The sequence below is a fragment of the Triticum urartu genome, chromosome 5A (assembly GCF_056163025.1).
Source record: "Triticum urartu cultivar PI428250 chromosome 5A, HENAU_Tu73, whole genome shotgun sequence".
Classification (NCBI taxonomy): Eukaryota; Viridiplantae; Streptophyta; class Magnoliopsida; order Poales; family Poaceae; genus Triticum; species Triticum urartu.
The window spans coordinates 400,753,567-400,770,041 of NC_141877.1; the positions used below are offsets into that span (position 1 = coordinate 400,753,567).

Here is a 16,475-nt window from a genome sequence, read left to right on the forward strand (position 1 = left end):
TCGACTCCCTGGGGCCGAACGACTGGAGATGCTCTTATACTCGTTTTTATGGGTCAACTTTTAAGGGATCTACTAGAGATGCTTTTAGGATCCTATTTACTTTCCTAGTCCTAGCCATCCACGACTTGGTTGACATGCATTGTCCATATAACAGGCAGGCTATAGCGAGTGTACCGAGGAGTTAGATAGCTTTTGTTTATTCGTGAGTTACGAGATATATAGAAAAATGTTCGAGTTATGGGCAGCCATATCTTGTGTATTATCTATGATTTTTTCATCGTGAAAATTTACGAGCGACGGAGGGTTGATCATCATATCGATGCCTACATACTGATCCAAGGGGATCATTATTTTTATTTGTGTATTTTGTACGCGGGTGAAAATTATTATTGGAGGTTGTGAGGAGGAACAAGGTGGGTGACGAACAGTTGATCAAGAGTCGCCGTGAAAGATCGGGCCATCTGCACGCATGAATAAGCGTCTCGCTAGTTTGTGTTTCACCAGATAGCATTCAGTCTCCAAGGCAACTACCTTGGAAGTGGCACATTCTCTGTAACCACTTTAGAAATTCTGATCGAGCGGTGTTTGGAAATTTCGAGAGGGCAGCCGAAGGTTTGCCAACTATGTCGGTGGTTTCGAACGGAATGGTTGGCAACTTCGACATGCTAGAGTTTGCAACGGCTATATCTAGACGAACTACTCGGCGGTTCGACTGGAAGAGCTTGGCAGCTCTGAAAAGGTAGGAAAGTTAGCTATATATAGTGGAGGAAGTTCGAAGGCTTTTGAGGGCATTTGGTTTGAGTGTTAAGCACACGGGGAAAGAAACTCATCATAACATCCTCGTCCCTTTTAAATAGTATCGGTAATGTCTATGGACTCAGTGCGATTTTGGACCACTAAAATAAAAATGGAGAATCCTTAGCTTTGCCAACACTTTTCTTCATGATAATTTGTGGGGGTCGCCTTTCATTTCCTTCGTTGCAACTAGAAGGAACTTTCCTGAGATAAGCTAGATAAATCATTAGTTTCTTGAGATATGTTGACATTAATTACCAAAAATCCATCAAGGGAATTAGATGCACTTTTAGGTTCCCCTCCCTCCTACTACCGATAGAGCAGTCGACGGGGGTGAGGAAACCCCGGTGATGTTGGTTGCCGGGTCACCTCTGTTTTCTCTTTTCCCTAAATGGTGTTGTGGCGATAGGTATCGCACTAGGAAAACTTCGACACTGGTGTTGGATTAGCGACGTTCTTATGAGAAGAGTTTCATCACCGCCGGCTCGACGTGAGCTTGATTTTACCATAGATGTAATTGCAACTTGTGAAGTAGAGGATGGCGGCGATGACCTCGACAAGATTCACGAAGATTTATCTTGTGTCTTTCCCACATCCTTTTTATTTTTTTGAATTCCTCCAAAAACACATATGCTAATTCTCAGTCGATGTTGAGAACTGTCAAAGATCCTGCAAGATACCATATTTTCTAATATGAAAAAACAAGTTCACCTGAGAAATACTATTTTTCAACCAACCGAAAGTGAGACGATACAATATGTTTTGCACCCAATGAAAAAGTTATCACAACCGTGAACAATTTTAGATATGTACAAACAAATTTGTAAAGCTGACCGGGGAAAGAGATTTTCCTCAATCCCAATTTCCCACAACAACTTTGCACCCAAAATATGTGAAGAATCGCTAAGGGCATGCATAATTTGTGTTTTGGTTTAGTGTGGGATTCGAGGTGGGCTGGGGGGAGGGGGCTAACATACGGTGGTTTTGTGTTTTTGTTTAGTGTGGGATTCAAGGGGGGTGCTAACGCATACTGGGATCGTACTTTGGGTAATTGCACTAAAAATGGTCTGAATTCAGATTCACCTTCATTGGCAAAGCTAATTCCAAATAGTTGTTTTGTTTCAGCTTCTAGTTTTTCCTGCAAGAATCTGTTTTTTTTTAACCGGGCAAAAGACTTGCCAGCCTAAAGCCGAAACAAGCAGGGCAAGATCTAGACAGTACAGTAAAAGTATGTGTTATATGTAGAAGTGCATGCTTTAGCCAATGCAATCAAAAGACCGATCTGTTAGAAAAGACTAAACAATACATTTATACATCAACATTGTATAATAGTTATAAGTTCTTTATGTCACCTCTTGTAAATGCTCACATGAATATAAGCACCTCTCTTGTACAAGGACTTGGATGATCCCTCTGTCAGAAAAAAAGAAAGGGACTTGGAGGATCTCAAGTCGTTAACCCATTTTTTTGTACTCCCTCCCCTAAACAGGACTTTGGTGTTGAAACTGTCGCCCTCCCTTCTCTGTTTTCTCATTGTCCTCTTTCATGTAATCCTGTCGAACACAACAAAGAGCAATTTCACCAATTTCCAATTTTTTTAGTAGATTAAACGTTTCTTCAGCAATGTTAAGTGTGTAGCAGAGTATGTAGGCCCTGATGTTGCTTTGTTCAGCTCGAATGAGAAAGAAGCAAATCATATCCTCGTATCATTTTATACTTTCAGCGAGAGAGAGAATCAAACTTACATAGTGGCATGTGTTCAGTATTGCAGCTGCTCAGAGTGTACAACAACTTCACCAAACTGAAGCGCCTGAAGGAAATTAACAATCAACAAACGAAATCTTCCATAATCTGCATTACTTGGCTTATTACACGCTTTCCATAAACAAGCTCCATACAAAACCAAGCCCCATGCCCCATGTTGCTCGCCAACCCAAAATCTATACAACAAACTTTGTTTTCAATATATAGGCCTCAAATATAAGCCATGCGACTGAAACAGAGCACGCATAGCACCGCAAAGAATGAAAAATGCCACAACCCTTGGCAGGAAACTGTCAGCACAACGTTCTCCCAGGTTAGTACGCCGTTCTTCGGGTAGCGCTATGGTCATGGCCATGAGTCCAGAAGGCTGCCCCCTACCCCGGTCCTCTTTGAAGTTGGAAGAAGATCTACTTGCACCAGCCTGATTCGGGCAGCCATCTGGATATGCACTGTGGCGAACAATCAAGCCTTGCAGACTGTACTGCTGTTGCCGCCAGTCACTAGCACTGTATAGCTATCTTCGGTCACTGTGGAACGAGTGTTGCTGTCTATTGATGGCGCTCTCGCTTCCCGATGCTGGGCCGTCTACTTGGAGACGGTGTCTTGCCACAGCCAGCTAACCTCATCACTGTTGGTGAAATGAAATCAACATTCAATAAACTATTTCATGAGTCGACTTACTTAGGAGTAGGTAACAGAAGCTACACTTACCTCTTTCCCTCTCAAGCTCCTGGTCCAACTCCTCTTTCCATTTTCGTTGCCTCTCAGCAAAGCTGATGCTGTTATCAGAAATAAGTCCCCTATTAGATCATGTACCAGTGCTAGCAGAGATGCAATGCACCTAAGGTTTTTGCACATAATTTCAGTCATCGAAGCAAGGTTAGGTATGTAAGCAAACCTTGGGCTATCTTGGACATCAATATGAACTTTATCCCCAAGCTCATTGAGCTGAGGGGAAGCTATTTCTCTCAAAATCCGGCTGCTATCTACACCGCCGTCTCTTGAGAATTGCCTGCTGCAGCTTTCAGCCATCGTACTGCTATTCAAAATGGTATCACAAGGCGTTGCCACCGCTGGACCTCCCCTCATCTTACCTGGAGGCGACTTTCCACGAGGGGGTAGTTTCGGACTATTTATGAATTTACCATTGGAAGTTTGATCAACTCCATGAGAGCTCCCGGCATTCACTTTATTGTAGAATTCTTCATATAAAGGTGTTTGTAGCTTCTTCAGATCAAGGGCCTGACGAGAAAACCAGCAAGTAGCATTTAAGTACTAGCAGTAAGGTACTGTATTTGTGTATTCTCATAAGTGTAAAGTACCTTTTCATCAAGAAATGCTTCTATTTTTGACTCGGTAAGTACATCGTCATCTTCACAACTTCCCTCGCAAGGGAAGGTAAAATCATTTTCGGTCATGCTGCTTTCAGGATGCTTGGCTAATCCACCAAATTCCCTCGACTGATGAGAACTTTGCTCTGGGCTCATGTTGTACTTGCTTTTCCAGTCATCATCAAATGGTTCAGACATAGGATTATAGCTCTGGAATTGACAGACCCCAGAATTAAACATGAGGACATAACAACTTCTTTCATATATCGAATTTTGAAATGCAGAGTAGAAGATCAAACGAAATTCTTAGAGAAGTTAACAGCTGAAGCAAAACTCTTACAGATCCAACTGCTGGATGATCGTCTTTGTCAGCAAACTCACACATGTCATCGTCATCACCACCACCCTCCCATAGGGGTTTGATTTTAGATGATCTGTTTGAATTAATTGTTGACCAGTTGCCAGAATGATTCAAACCCCTGGGAGCAATTAAATAAGTTGCAGTGTCATAAAAAGAAAACAAAAATGAGATTGTGTAGAATGGCACGAGCTCAGGAATCACAGGAGTTACTTACATCTCTGTTGGCGTATCCGCATCATGTGCGAAAAGCTCATTCACGGAAGCATCCTGTGTCATTGTTTAGAGAGGTTAGGTTAGTACTAAGCCAAACAAGCTGAGCAAGCGACGTCATTATGCCAGCAATCCAACCTTCTGTGGAGTACGATTGAGTAGCTGCCGGTCATCAAATTCTCCGGTCACAAACGGATGCTGCAATAAGTCGTTTGAGATGTCACATTTACAAACAAACGAAAATAGCATCATCATACACTTAGAACCATAGACATGTTTAAGATGCAGGAAATCAAATCGAATGTACCTTCAATAAATCTGACGCGCTAGACCTCAGCTCTGGTTCCCTGGAAGAAGAAAATTACCCACAGCAACAGATAAGAAAGTCAGAAAACTTCAGTTGCAAGTAGTTTTGTAATGCTTTCAGACAAAATATTAGTGAGGTGAAAGATATGACAACAACAGGCATACTTCTGCAGGCATTTCAGCAGAAAATCTTTAGCCTCTGGTGAGATATGTTCAGGTATTGGTGGGTGCGACTTTGTGGTTCCAACATGAAATAGAAGCGCAACCTGAAAAAGATTTCGTTAGTGCAATGAATAACCAAAAAATAAAACAACTTTTAGGACCTGGGAGGACAAAAGTTTACCTCCTGATACTGCTGGCTCCATGGTGGTTTACCAGTAGCCATTTCAATGACTGTGCATCCCACACTCCAGATATCTGCAGAGCTGAGAGATTGGAAGGGTGGGGATCAGCTCATAAAATAAGAACAAATAGAGAATGAGATGAATGAAATAGTTTTTTTGTACATTAGAATAATCTTATACTCCCTTAGTTGTTAGTACAAATTAGACATCCATAAGAATATTTTTTTAGGTAAACATCCATAAGAATATTTTTTTAGTGTATATTAAAGCTACAAATTAAATATTAGCCGATTATCTCACAATAAGAAATACTGTTGCTGCTTGCTGCTTGCTGCTCAGCTTGTTCTGTGCTTGGACAAAAATAAGGCATAAATAAACTAATACATCAAAATGGAACTGTAAGGCCCTATGGGTAACTCAGGAGGTAGACATATTGTTCTGACCAAGTAGTGCTTTCGTGCTTCCCCGAAATCTAGTAGTGGTCTAGTGGATAGTTCCAATCCAGGTCCATGATTTGGTATAAAACTTCCATTTTCCAAGTTATCAACTTATCATTGAAGCAGGGAAACTTTTAGCATTTTTTATTTCTTAAAAGTATTGGAAAAATATAGAACTAAAATATGGTACTCTGGGATTAATTAGTGCATAGGCTTTGGGCCTGTCCAAATTCAAAAATAAAGGCAAGAAATAAAGTACTGGAAGAGTTTCACATACAAGGTATGCCCACTCCCCACAATGACTTCAGGTGCCATCCAGTGTGGCGTGCCTTTCATCGTTTTAGCTGCTGTCATAGTAGCCTGACACCAAAGCATTGAACATTGTCGTTAAGTGCATTGACATGGGAATTACTTGCACAAAGAAAGCACAGTGACAAATGAATCATCACATCTACTAATGACAGATAAAGTTGTAGCAGGCGGATAACTTATATACAATGATGTTGCAACAAACGTGCGGAGTTATCAACAATACGGTGCGCAAGGGTCTTTCCATGAAATCAGTAATCATATTATTGTAAGTTAGGAGGATTGGCACTGCAACATAAGATAATGTTACTCCGCAAGAAAATAAAGGGGGGGGGGGGGGGGATAACAACATGTTATCCTTTGGACCATCCTATTTTGGAATTGCAAGTTTAACAAACCATGTATTAATCCTTGGATAAGCCTGCTCGGAACTAAACTCACACTTTTCACACTTCCATGTTTCATGCACACAGGTAGTCAAGAGCAATAAATAAGAATCCATAATCTGATGGCATAATTACACAGGAAAGGTTTAACATTTGCTATTCTGTTGTAAATTACTGTTTTGATCACTTGACAAGCACATGAAGGCTTTACTTCTTCCAAGCTAGATTATACTCGACCTTAACAGCATACTGAACATCGATCTTACCAACTTGGCAACTTGCTTAGATGCCCCAAAATCAGCAAGCTTAATGCAGCCTTTGTTATCAACAAGAATGTTTGCACCCTGAATTAAAAACAATCCCATGATCATCAAGATAATTAGCACAGCCAAACAATCAAATGACACAAAGACTCTAGTATATTCAGGCTTCAGAGTTTTTACCTTAATGTCTCTATGTATTATTGCATTGCTATGCAGATATTCCAACCCTTGCAAAATCTGCCTAGTATACTTCCTAATGACCTGATCAAAATACACAACGAATCAGTTTCTCTTCTGTGAGTCAAATCACAGAAAACCACATGATTGATGGTTACTTACTGCCTCCGGGAATGAACCGAGTTTTCCAAGAAGCGACTGGATAGACCCTCCAGGAACAAACTCCAGCAGGATATTCAGTGTGTCTTCCTCACGGACTGTCCCAAGGTACCTCTTCTCAAACCAAAGGAAGCACATAGATCAAACAACTAGTCTAGCAGTCAAGTATAGAGAATCTAAAATGTAATCGATCTTTCATCTACTAACCACAATATTGGGGTGCGAAAGGTTCTTGAGGAGCTTCACTTCTTCCTCAAGTTCTCTTATATGCGCCTAATCGTAGAAACAAAAGCCACAAATCACCTCACATAAAGGAAAGCCTCAACAACTAAACTGGTAACCAAATCGGTTGGAGAAGTGCTACTCACTTGGGCTTTCTCCCGGGTCGCGTTGGTGCTCCCGATCAAAACCTGGAACCGAAAATCATACAAGGGAGAGGAGTTAGTCTAACGAATGACTCCAAGTCTCCAGACAGTACAAACCAGATCACCAAATCGCGAAATCCCGGCACCTGCTTTACTGCGAGGAGCTCCCCGGTGTCCAGGTTCATCCCGAGGTAGACCTGCCCGAACGCGCCGGAGCCGATCATCTCGCCCTTCCGCCACCGGATCGGCGGGATCTCCCCCGCGCGGCCGCCCCCGTCGGCGGGCACGGGCGTCGGCGGCAGCAGGCGGCGCGGCGGCGAGGGGCTCTTGGAGATGAGCCCGAGCAGCCCCATCCCCCTCGACTTGCGGAGGCAGGAGCTGATCCGGACGCCGATACCCCCCGCAGGGCCCCCGCCGAGGGGGCCCGCCGGAGGCTCCGGGGGCGCGGCGGCGCTGGTGCGGAAGTTGATGGATCGGCGCACGGAGTCGAACAGATCGTGGAACCCGGCGCCGGCGCCGCCGCCGGGGCCAGCGGCGTCCCGTCGCATGGCCCGCGGTCTAGGCTCGGGCGCGCGCCTTCGGTGTCGTGTCGGCGGCGGCGTCGCGTCGGATGGTGGGGTGGGGATCGAATCGGGGGGGAGTGGGGGAGGATGGAGGCGCCGCTCTCGGCTGCGGGATTTTGAAATTCTGGGGTTTGCGGGGGCGGTGAATGGACCTAGATGCCCCTCGCGACCGTTAGGCGCGGCGAGGAATCGGCTTTGGGGATGGGAGTACGTACGTGTGGCCGCGTTGATTAACCGGGGGAGCGCTGTGCGCCAGGAACGGGTGCCACGTCAGGTCAAGTGGACAGGGAAAAGAATGCGCTGCTGCCATGAAGCTCAGTCAGTTCAAATCCATACTAAATCAGCCACCCGTTTCTAAATATAAGTACTCCTAGGTTTTAATAAAGACTACGTACAAATGTATATAGACATTTTCAAGAGTACATTCACTCATTTTGCTTCGTATGTAGTCCGCGTTGAAATCTTTAAAAAGACTTATATTTAAGAACGGATGGAGTATTTTGGGATGAAGAGAGTACGAATGTCAAGGCCACAGACAGCTCAGGCTCGACAAAGGACAGAGACCCGGCCTCACCACCGGCTCGGCCCATCAGGCAGAAGCGGCCCAACAGCAGGGTCAGCAGGCCGGAGTGGGTGTGAACCAGTTCCCCACCAGCTACTTAACACTGACTCAGACGCAAGCGCTAGGTATCCAGTGGATCACGGCGAAACCGGCGGCGGCTCTCTTTCCCTTTCCCTTCCTCCCAATTTGTGTATCCAGTGATTGTAATCCTAATTGCCACCAGATTCGTGAGATACTGCAATAGATCGAGAGAGATATCACTGGGTTGTTAACATCTGGTATTCAGAGCCATCGATCCACACCCTAGCGCATCTGATCGAGATGAGGCTGTAGAAATCGATCAAGGATCGACTCAGCGCCATGGATCCGTCCTTCAAAGACTACTTCGACAAGCTCACCAACTCTCTCGACGCGATCCACTCCGACATCCGCTCCCACACCGCCAAGCTGGACGATCTGGGCCAATGGCGCCCCGATCTGGAGCGGCGTGTGGATCAGCTCGGCGGCGGTCGCCAAACTCCAAGCGCGACCTACAATCACCACGGAGGAGCGGCCGGTGGAGGCACCAGCGCCACCACCACCCGCACCACCAGCGCCGCTGCATGACCACGTCGGCACCAGCAAGCGCGCGGAGGGCGACGCCCTCGGGTCAATCGACCACGGCATCGACGTCCTACCACGGGGTCTGGCACCGACGTTCGCGTGGGTGGCCACCCTGACCAACGGTCAGTCACAACTCCCCATCTCGTCTACCATCGCATCTCCATACGCGCATGCAAGCTAACTTCTCGCGGGAATTGGCTAGGCTCATCCATCGATCGGGTTTCCCCAATTCACGGGCAAGAACCCGCGGCTGTGGAAGACACTGTGCGAGCAGTATTTTCACATGTTTGACATACATGAGAAGTTTTGGGTCCCAATGGCCTCACTGAATTTTTCTGGCTCCGCATCGGTGTGGTTGCAATCGGTGCAGAGGAAGTTGACTGAGTTTGATTGGGAGTCATTCTCGTCACTGCTGTGTACGAGATTTGGTCGCGACCGTCACCAGCTCCTAATCCGCCAGTTTTATTCTCTGTCACGGAAAACATTCGTAGCTGATTACATTGAGCAATTTGAGTTGATTATTAGTCACCTGTCTGCATACTCTGAATCCATTCATCCTTATTATTACCTTACCCATTTTTTCGAGGGACTCTGAGCCGACATCCACGCGGTGGTGCTGGTGCAGCGGCCGCCCGACCTCGACACCGCGTGCGCCCTGGCGCTGCTCCAGGAGGAGGTGGCGGATCGTGCCTCGCGAGAGCGCGCGCGCTCCAGCATGGCGCGTGCCACCATCCCGGATTGGAGCCACCGTAACAGCACGGGAGTACCCATGGCGCTTCCACCACCACCTCAAGGACGACCGCCGACGACGCCGACAGCCACAGATCGGCGCGCGGTGGAGGCCAGCCGTGCTGACAGCACCAAACTCAAGGCATTGCGGGAATATCGCCGTGCAAAGGGCCTATGCTTCAAGTGCGGGGAGCGCTGGGGGCAGGACCACAGCTGCCCCACCAGCGTTCAACTCCACGTCCTCGAGGAGCTCCTCGAGCTGTTCGGCCTCGACTCCGACGGCGATTCCCCAAGCCCACTGCTCGACGACGCGTTAGCAGAAACAGCGATGGCGATCTCGCGCCACGCCCTTACCGGCGACACGTCCCCGAAGGCGATTCGCCTTCACGCGTGGTTGCAAGGCCACGAGGTGCTGCTGCTGGTGGATTCCAGGAGCTCTATGTCCTTCATCGACGCGCGCCTCACGTCAGTTCTGATGGGCATGTTACCTCTCTGCCGACCTTGTCGCGTCAAGGTTGCTGAGGAGGCGAACTTTTCTGCGTCTCCCACATACCACAATGCAGTTGGGTATCGCAGACGCACGAGTTCATTACTGACATGAAGGTGTTGTCGTTGGGCGTGTATGACGCCATCCTCGGCATGGACTGGCTCGAGGAACATAGCCCGATGAGCGTGGACTGGCCGGGCAAACAGTTGTTGATCACCACTCCGCGTGGACCGGCACAATTGCGAGGCCACCAAGAGGGCGTTGGCCCCTGCCCCGAGATCAATGCCTTGCAGCTGCAATCCTTGCAAAAACAGGGCTCACTAACGCAAGTTGTCCAGCTATATCAAGTCACTGAAGGAGACGAAGTGTACACACCAACACCTGACAACATTCAGAAAGTTATCGACCAGTTTGAAGATGTGTTTGGAGAACCAACAGGCCTTCCCCCGCGCCGAGATTGCGATCACAGGATACCGCTGATGGCTGGAGCACAGCCGGTGAACTTGAGGCCATACAGGCACAAACCTGAACACAAAGATGAGATCGAGAAGCAAGTACAGGAGATATTAAGGTCAGGTGTTATTCAGCGTAGCCACAGTCCCTTCTCTTCACCCGTGATCCTAGTCAAAAAGAAAGATGGCACGTGGCGGTTATGCATAGATTATCGACAGCTCAACGCTATGACCATAGTGGGCAAGTATCCTGTGCCCATGATCGAGGAGCTACTTGATGAATTACACGGGGCTCAGTGGTTCTCCAAGCTCGACTTGCGACCAGGTTATCATCAAATCAGACTGGCTGAAGGGGAGGAATTCAATATTGCCTTCCAAACTCACTCGGGTCATTTTGAATTCAAGATCTTTTCATATGGCCTGGCTGGAGGGCCCACAACCTTTAACGATGCTATCACCGACACACTTCACCCATTGATGCGCGAGTGTGTCATGTCCTTCTTCGACGACATATTAGTGTTCAGCAAGACACTGCAAGAGCATGCCGAACACCTCAGACAAGTCTTTGAACTCCTTCACCGTGACCAATGGAAGGTGAAACGAAGCAAGTGCAGTTTTGGGCAGCAAAGGATAACCTACTTGGGGCATGTTATCAGTGCTGAAGGTGTGGCAACAGATCCCACAAAGACTGAAGCAGTAGTTGTGTGGCCCACACCCACGAACGTGAAGGAAGTCAGACAGTTCTTGGGGCTGGCAGGGTACTATCGCCGTTTCGTTCGGCAGTTTGGAATTCTAGCTCGACCACTCTTCAATCTCCTCAAGAAGGGAACACTGTTCGTATGGACAGACAACACTAAACAGAGCTTTCAAATCCTCAAACGGGGTCTGGTCACAGCATCGGTGCTTTCCCTACTAGATTTTCAGAAACAATTCACTGTGGAAACTGACGCATGCGATACAGGAATTGGGGTATTCCTGCAGCAAGAAGGGCATCCCATCGCTTTTATGAGTAAAGCACTCTGCCCAGGTATCAGGGTCTGTCCACTTACGAGAAGGAGTACCTGGCAGTGATTGCTGCAGTTAACCAGTGGCGACCGTACCTGCAGTCCGTGGAGTTCATCATCAAGACAGACCAACGCAGCTTGGTTTACTTACAGGAGCAGTGACTCACTACTCCCTGGCAGCAGCGAGCTTTCACCAAGTTGCTCGGGTTGCAATACAAGATTGTGTACAAGAAAGGCGTGGAGAATGAAGCTGCAGACGCACTATCTCGCTTACACCATCCAGAGCATACCATGGCGATCTCAAGCTGCCAACCAACATGGATCGAGGATATCGTGGCAAGCTACAATTCCAACCCTCAAGCACAGTGCCTCCTGGAACAATTGGCAGTCAGGCCGCATCCTAAAGGGCGTTTCAGCTTGTCGCAAGGGATCCTATGTTTCAGAAATCGCATTTGGCTTGGAGGTAGCACCGCGCTACAGCAGTAGATCATCTCTGCCTTCCATGACAGCCCGGTGGGGGACACTCTGGATTCCTGGTCACCTACAAACAGATCAGGCGTCTGTTCGCGTGGCCAAAAATGAAAACTCATGTCCTTCAATATGTTCAGTGCTGCCAAATTTGTCAGCAGGCCAAGTCAGAGCGGGTGGCTTCGCCAGGCCTTCTCCAGCCACTCCCAATTCATAACGCATCGTGGGATATGATCACGATGTACTTCATTGATGGCCTTCCACAATCAGGTCAGTACAATTGCATCTGGGTCTTGGTCGATAAGATGACCAAATTCGCGCACTTCCTGCCACTTGCCCATCCTTACACTGCTTCTCGCGTTGCTCTGATCTACATGCAATGCATCTATCCTATCCACGGCTTCCCTCAGTCGATCGTTTCTAACCGTGATCCCGTCTTCACTAGCCATTTTTGGCAAGAGCTTTTTCGTCATGCTGGTACTGATCTCCGCATGAGCACTTCCAACCACCCACAAACCGATGGATAATCAGAGCGTGTGAATCAATGCCTTGAAACATTTTTGCGTTGCTTCACACATTCTTGCCCTAAGTGTTGGAGCCACTCGATTCCCCTCGCGCGGTTCTGGTACAATGCAGCGCCACATTCGGCAATTGGCATGATTCCCTTCATGGCCATGTTTGGGCATGAACCCCGCCATTGGGGCATCACTGCCACATCTTCTTGTTCGGTTCCCGCCCTACAGACCTGGCTCGATGAGTGTGCCATGATTCAGGACTTGTTGCAGCAACACCTTCAACGAGCTCGCCTGCGTATGAAGCAACAAGCAAACAAGAAACGCTCGGAACGTGTGTTTGAGGTCGACGACAAGGTTTACCTGCAAACATCGGTGGCCAAACGCGCCAACCACAAGCTCTCCTTCCGCTACTACGTGCCATACTCCATCATCACCAAGATCAACCATGTGGCCTACAAACTGGAGCTATCGGCAGACGCCTCGGTGCACCCAGTCTTCCATGTGTCACTGCTTAGGAACGCTCTTCTGCCAGGTACGCCAGTTCAACAATAGCTCCCTACCACACCTGATGCACCCGCAGTTCCAGTACAGATTTTGACTTCACGCTGGCGTCGCAAGCGAGGTGCCATGGTTGAGCAGGTCTTTATCAGGTGGTCTAATCCTGCAGCACTCGGTGACACTTGGGAAAACAAACAAGAACTCCAAGCTCGCTTTCCTGCTGCAGAGGTTTGGAGGCAAGCCTCATCGCAAGAAGGAGGGGGTGTCAAGGCCACAGACAACTCAGGCTTGACAAAGGACAAAGACCCGGCCTTGCCACCGGCTCGGCCCATCAGGCAGAAGCGGCCCAACAGCAGGGTCAGCGGGCCGGAGTGGGTGTGAACCAGTTCCCCACCAGCTACTTAACGCTGACTCACATGCAAGCGCTAGGTATCCAGTGGATCACAGCGAAACCGGCGACGGCTCTCTTTCCCTTTCCCTTCCTCCCCAATTCGTGTATCCAGTGATTGTAATCCTAATTGCCACTAGATTCGTGAGATACTGCAATAGATCGAGAGATATATCACTGGTTTGTTAACAACAAAACTCTAAAGCATTTTGATATATGATTATTTTTATAATACTCCCTCCATTCCCTTATAGAAGGCCACTATGAAAAATACATTTTGCATCTATACAAGGCCACAAACAGTGATCGAGGCAAACATTAATGATGTTTCCTCGTACGAGCAACTTGTTTAATACTTGCGTGCATGTAGTCATAATGACACTGCGCTACTTCCTTCTCGATCCTTCCTTGCATGTATGCAGGCCTATTGTAAGGGCATATTTATCCCTTAGTAGTTTTGGTGATTGATGACAATGCTTTTGCGGACTAATCGTGTGCATTGAGCATTTTAGATGTATCATGTCTAGGCATAAGACGATTTGGTGCCCCTCGGAGCTTATTGAAGACGGCGTTTATCTACGTTTCTTTTCGGTGGATTTGAGTCGTAGGAAAGCCGTACCATTAAGAGGGGGTCCGCGTTGGAAAGGTTTGGGTGGAATCATCACGTACACGTCTGTTCCTTTCTGCACCACCTTTCCTTTGGCTCTTTGGAGCATCCTCCGTTTCTCCGTGTCTATGCAAAATAAAGGACTTCTAGTGTTGCTGAACTGGGGCATGCGGTAGTACTGCTCTTCGGAGTAGTAGTACCGCAGGGCCTTGCGGTAGTACCGGCAATGGGCGCGGTAGTACCACAGGTGCTCACGGTAGTACCGCTCCTTGGGCGCGGTAGTACCGTGGCCTCAGGCCAGGCACAACTGCACGAGCGGAAGTAGGGGTGGATGTAATATTTTACATCCGCGCCCTACACGGTAGTACCTCTCCAGGCTTGCGGTAGTACCATGGCCTCTGGCCAGGCACAACAGCACGAGCGGAAGTATGGGCGGATGTAATTTTTTACATCCCCGCCCTACGCGGTAGTACCGCGCCAGGCTTGCGGTAGTACATTGTCGGATTTTTGCATAGATCAAAACTCAGGGAAGTAGCCACGGATGTATTTTTATATGTCCGTGCCTTCCCAGCCTAGACTAACCCTGCCTTGCGGTAGTACCGCAAGGGGGAGCGGTAGTACCGCGCCAACGGTTCTACCGCTCTCTGCTTCTACACAACAGGGTTGGTCTAGCTCCTGCCACGCCAGCAGTAGTACCATAGAGCCATGCGGTAGTACAGCAGGCCCTTGTGGTAGTACCGCTTGTCTGGTGCGGTAGTACTGCTCTTCGCAGGCTGAGTTAGTGGATAACGGTTGGATTTGTTCTTTCACTATAAAAGGGGAGTCTTCTTCTCCGAGTTAACCACCTCTTCCACCCTTAAGCTCCATTGTTGCTCTAAGCTCCATTTTTGCCCGATCTCTCTCCCTAGCCAATCAAACTTGTTGATTTTCTAGGGATTGGTTGAGGAGGCCACGATCTACACTTCCACCAAGAGAAATTTGATCCCCCCACTAATCCCTTGTGAATCTTGTCACTCTTGGGTGTTTGAGCACCCTAGATGGTTGAGGTCATCGCGAAGCTATATTCCATTGTGGTGAAGCTTCGTGGTGTTGTTGGGAGCCTCCAATTAAGTTGTGGAGATTGCCCCAACCTTGTTTGTAAAGGTTCGGTCGCCGCCTCCAAGGGCACCAATAGTGGAATCACGGCATCTCGCATTGTGTGAGGGCATGAGGAGAATACGGTGGCCCTAGTGGCCTCTTGGGGAGCATTGTGCCTCCACACCGCTCCAACGGGGACGTACTTCCTCTCAAAGGGAAGGAACTTCGGTAACACATCCTCGTCTTCACCGGCTCCACTCTTGGTTATTTCGTCCCTTTACTTGTGCAAGCTTATCATGTATTACATTCCTTGCTTGCTTGTGTACTTGTTGTTGTGGCATCATATAGGTTGCTCACCTAGTTGCATATCTAGACAACCTACTTTGATGCAAAGTTTAAATTGGTAAAGAAAAGCTAAAAAATGTTAGTTGCCTATTCGCCCCCCCTCTAGTCAACTATATCGATCCTTTCAATTGGTATTAGAGCCTCATATCTTTATTAAGGACTTTGTCGTCCGAAGAGTATGGTTGACACCGTAGACGGTGAGGAGGAGCACCCCAGTGTGATTCCATCCTCGTCTACGGCCGATGGGGGAACCTCGGTCTCACGTGAGGAGTTCAATGTGGCTTTGGACACATTGAAAACCTCCATGATGGCCGAGGTCAAAGGCATGCTTGAGAACTTTCTTGATGGTCTCAAATTATCCACCACACCGTTGGAAGTGGTCGATCCCACTAACAAGGTGATGGATGCTAACTCCGACAAGGAGGAAGCTACTAGTGAGAAAGTTCCTGTGTCTAGTGGTAAAAATGGTAGTGGCATCTTTGCCCATGTGGAACCCCTATTACTTATGGAGGACCTATTCCCTCCACTCATTTAAATCATGCCGGCTCTCCTCCTAAGATTGTGAAAAATGAGGATTTTGACACTTGGTTTTATCGCTTTAAACGTCATTTATGTTAATACTAACCTTTGGAGAATCATTGAGCAAGGTTTTTATCCGCATGACCCAAGCAACTTCACCCCTAGAGAAGTCGCAGATCATCAATTCAACGAGAATGCTCTCTTCATCATCCAAGATGCAATTCCATCCGAAGATCTTGCACATCTCCGACCTTTCACCATGGCCAAGGAAGCATGGCACCATGTTGTCTCCCTTTACAAGGGAAGCACAAGCATTCAACACTCCAACTATGAAGTGGTGCAAGATGAAGTCGATGAGTTTGCAATGAATGAAGATGAAGAACCTCATGAGCTTTACCGGAGGTTAACCACTCTCGCGGTCTCACTCCGAGATTATGGGAGCAAGGATACG

The 16,475-nt window shown here is 47.8% G+C and overlaps 1 protein-coding gene and 1 pseudogene across 1 annotated transcript; one reads left to right on the forward strand and one right to left on the reverse strand.

The window, feature by feature from the left end:
- Nucleotides 1-2,690: 2,690 nt before the first annotated feature.
- On the reverse strand, nt 2,691-7,918 carry LOC125509230 (mitogen-activated protein kinase kinase kinase NPK1-like). Its single transcript, XM_048674153.2, has 17 exons — nt 7,354-7,918; nt 7,211-7,252; nt 7,050-7,115; nt 6,846-6,956; nt 6,687-6,767; nt 6,510-6,587; nt 5,826-5,908; nt 5,111-5,192; nt 4,933-5,033; nt 4,769-4,808; nt 4,600-4,659; nt 4,466-4,518; nt 4,231-4,369; nt 3,882-4,100; nt 3,458-3,801; nt 3,271-3,338; nt 2,691-3,187 (listed from the first exon to the last, which is right to left on the reverse strand). The coding sequence occupies exons 1-17, from the start codon at nt 7,753-7,755 to the stop codon at nt 3,108-3,110; spliced, it is 2,049 nt and encodes a 682-aa protein (XP_048530110.1). The 5' UTR covers nt 7,756-7,918; the 3' UTR covers nt 2,691-3,107.
- A 774-nt stretch (nt 7,919-8,692) lies between these two features.
- On the forward strand, nt 8,693-11,769 carry LOC147971594 (uncharacterized; annotated as a pseudogene).
- The last annotated feature ends 4,706 nt before the right edge of the window (nt 11,770-16,475 follow it).